The following is a 3,911-nucleotide window of genomic DNA, read 5'->3' on the forward strand; positions in this document are numbered from 1 at the left end:
TGCATGGCCCTAACATATCTAATGCTCCCGTTTGTTATCCGCCTCGTTTTTCTAGCACCAACAGCAAACTCTAACACCCATGGATGTCTCTACAGTGAATAAAATTTTCGGACGTTCAGTTTCCAAATACAAACTGCGCAGTACTACAGCGTTCTACGCTGCTATGACTGCGCCTGGATTCGCTCGATCATCCGTAGTACAGTCCGGCGCAGCGCAAACAAATTCTCGCTGACGAGCGCTATGCATAAGCAGCGGTGGGCTCGCATTCCTCGGAAACAGGGTTTTAATTCCCGTTCTGCAATCTGGCTGGTCATGAGGACAAGACCAAATCTCGCCTCACTGATAGTTGGGTGCCCCCGTCCTTCTAGGCGGAGATCCCACAAAAAAACGGGTTAAATACAAGACTGCGTTTAACTTTCTAGCTACAGCAGCAACTGTAACGAGGCCGCACAACACGGATGCAGACCCCTGCTGCACGAAAAGTAGTGTCACCTGGCGGAACGCACAATAAAATCAGTTCATAGACTATAAAAGGAACAATGCAATCATCACCAGGTCATCCTCTGGTATGCCTTGGCTTAGCAACCGCCGCATAAGCTCCCTCTTAGTCTTCAGCCTGTCCTGGGCATTGTCCGCATTTCCCTTCGCTTGTTGTTTCGCAGCCGCCGCTACTTCTTCGTTCGTCCAATTATCTGCAATTCGATTCAGCTTTCGTATGAATGCGTAACTCGTATTGGCATCGGATTCACGGCATATCTGCGCAGCTGCTTGGGCAAAAGCTCCTGTTCGAAATAACTTTCCAGTGTAGGGGATCTGGTGTTCGGCGGGGGCATGAGCGGGGTTGATGGCGCCGTCTCCTTCAAATGGTTGAAGAAATTCCATGAAATAATATCGGGCTCTCAAGTTGGCGTCGTTCAACGTCTTCTCCATATCCAACGACAATCTGAGTTTCTTAGCTAATGTTCGATTTACTCGTCGTGCGTCAGCCCCAAACAGCCCGAAGCATTTCAAAAAGGTAGAAGCTGTCCAGTCGTATTCTGACACTTCTTCAAAATCTATAGGAGCATCAGTGTCACTATAATCCTCGTCGAGGCCAGGAATAGGAAGAGGGTTGGGCGCGCCTAATACTTTGTACGTAGTGTTGAACAATTCCAAATCATGGAGGCGAAGAGCCGCTGTGCGGCATATACTGCGTAATAACTGCAAGTGTTGGGCGAAGTCCCGCCGCGCCTGCGGGGAAGAAGCAGATGGAACGTCGCATTCTCGCATCTTGGCAACGTGGTCTCTGATAATCTCCAGAGGGTCCCTCGGCAGACTTTGACCATCCTCAAGCGACGGTGTGAAGTGTCTTTGAAACCCTTGCCGCGTGGCCGCTCCTGAGGATAAAGCCTCTTCCATCTCCGCCGCTGCTTCATTGAAGTCGTTTATGTACTTCTGCATGCTCGCATCGTCCAGTGGTAGCCGTGAGGCATCGTCTACTCGCAGCTGTGAAATCTTCAGGTACGATGGGAACCTTCCTGACATGATGTAACGAAACCCACACACCACTATCACTGCAACAGCAGCAATTGCAGCCGTAGTCGCTCGAGCCCTTTTCCCGCGGTACCTCCACGAAGGAGAAGCTCCACCTGCTGTGGCAGCGATGCCACTGTTGTTTGCGTTCTCTGGGGCGGGATCTGTTCCTTCCCCTGCGACCTCAAGCGGGTCCGAAGCTTTTGGCGACAACTCGTCTGCAATGCGCCTCATATTTCCCATTATGGAAACTGAATTGACGGACCCAAAGAGTCTAGTTGCCTTCAAGCGCACCGCTATGTAAAACTTCAATGAAACAGCGCAGAGCGGCCGCTTAAAGCAACACAGAGGACCGGGAGATGGTTCTGGTTGGCAGGACGACGGTGACGTTTGAGTAAATTTGTGTTGAGATGAATTATTCGGGAAAACTAAGGTAGGAATACTTTCGTGCAACCACTGCGTAGATGCTACCCGAAATCCAGGGTAGAATGCCTGTTGCAGGGTCAGGCACTACATTGACGCCAGCGAACTGCCTTAGGAAACAGAAAAAAAGGGAAATAACCTATGCAAAAATTGAATGAGGCTCTGTAAGCAGAAAAGATGAGTGTCTAATGGTGGCTACAGCTTGCGGGCTCAGCTGCCAGGCCTTCGTTTCGGAGTGGCATGGCATCGACTGTAGCGAACAGCTGGCGTATGATCACGAAGCTATTCTGACTTGATTCACGTCTGCAACTAGCTACCAAAATCTATGATTCTCGCTAAAACCACTATTAAACACAATTAACAACCAAAGCACATTCTAGTTGTTATTATTGTTAGGAAAGAAAAAACCACAATAATAGTATCGACCCTCGTTGGGGGTCAGTGCCAGAATCACAGCATCAGCCTCACCCCCAGCCCCAAGGTGGTGTCGGCTGGAGAGCACTCCGATCCTATTATGCTTTTTTTCTATCTAAGAGTATCCTTATCCCTGAAATATCCTATAGTATTTATTCATTTTCATGATACTAGGCCTATAGAGGCCACGCAAGCGATCCATTGTAGTGCCTGTGCATTACATCGACCCTGCAACCGGCAGAGCGCCTGGGAAAACCCAGCGGTGCGAGTAGGAATCACCTTCTCCTTTCTGGCACAGAACAAAACACTCGCGTACCGTAGAAATGCACACCAGGTATTTCGGTGCTGGGGTTGCAGGCCTTAACTGCGTTGTTCAGCGCGTAGTTTGGAAAACCATCGTTTGTTTGGCGTTCGCAGAGGCCCATTTCGTTGCTGCGTTAGACCACTGCCGTGCATGAAATTGCATGAAATTTGCACACAAATCAAACTACAGATCCGTCAACGGCATCTCTTACCTTACCGGAATCAATCAAACTGAAGGCCTTCCAATGCAAATATACGGTTTCAAGGTGACTTTGTAACGCTAGTTCTCTGGCCTTGACCTGACCTGAGACGAGCCGCAATGAAGGCAAAGACTTAAAGTAAGNGGTGTCGCCGGGGAGGAGGCAGCCCGAAATGGGGTTGCAGCGCACCCCGCTGCGGCTGGCAGAGCTAGCCGGCCCCAAGCGTGCACTAAAGGAAGCTTCAGAGAAGCTTCCTTCGCTGCATGCTTTGCCTCATAACGAACTTGTATATCGTTTGCAGGCGCTTACGCGCAGCATGCCAAAGCTGTCGATAGGCTCCTGAGCTAACTCTGCGCTAACTCATGTTACAGACTTCATGAAATGGTTGAAACCTAGTGGCATTTGTTTGCCATCTGGACTCCTTCACCAGGTATCCCGTTGTTCTTTCCGTGAAGCATTGTCATAAGGAAGGTCGTGTTCCTGATCACGTCGCCCCTGCTGTCCATAGCTCCGAAAGAGAAGCCCCACACCAACGTATTGTATGTTTTGTACCTGTCAGCTACGTTTACGAAACCATGATCAAAACTGCAGAGTGCTCCACCGTTCCACGCTCATGTCTAGAGGTGCATTTGCTGGGTCATGTGGAGGGCACTCCGGCGCGGCGCAAACGGAAACTCACTGAGAAGGGGTACGCCTAACAAGTTCAGGGTTGGCTTCCCTATGAAACGGACTTTCATTTCCATTCCGCATTCCCACTACTCATAAAGCCAAAAAGAGAAGTCGCGTTGCAGTGATTGTTGGGTGCTCGCCTTCTGTTGCGCACACGCCCCACACAAAACGGAATACTTGCAAGATTGCTGCCAAGCTTGTGACTGCAACAGCAACGGTAAAAAGCTCGTATACGGCTTTGCGCCATGCGACGCCACTTTTACCGCTGTCACGATAAAAGCGGCGTCGCACGGTGCAATGCACAGAAATGCAGCAAACACACTATAAAAGGAATATGGCACTAAACACCAGATCGTCCTTTGGTATGCCTTCATCTAGCAGCCGTCGCAT

General features: G+C 49.9%; 1 protein-coding gene across 1 annotated transcript; it reads right to left on the bottom strand.

Annotated features, from left to right (window-relative positions):
• Positions 1-525: 525 nt before the first annotated feature.
• On the bottom strand, positions 526-1,755 carry EMH_0035770 (uncharacterized protein; the record flags this gene model as incomplete). Its single annotated transcript, XM_013495008.1, has 1 exon — positions 526-1,755. One exon carries the CDS (start codon positions 1,753-1,755, stop codon positions 526-528), a length of 1,230 nt encoding a protein of 409 aa, XP_013350462.1.
• Between the last annotated feature and the right edge of the window lie 2,156 nt (positions 1,756-3,911).

The sequence above is a fragment of the Eimeria mitis genome, genomic scaffold, assembly GCF_000499745.2.
Source record: "Eimeria mitis Houghton genomic scaffold, Emh_scaff1381, whole genome shotgun sequence".
NCBI classification, from domain to species: Eukaryota; Apicomplexa; class Conoidasida; order Eucoccidiorida; family Eimeriidae; genus Eimeria; species Eimeria mitis.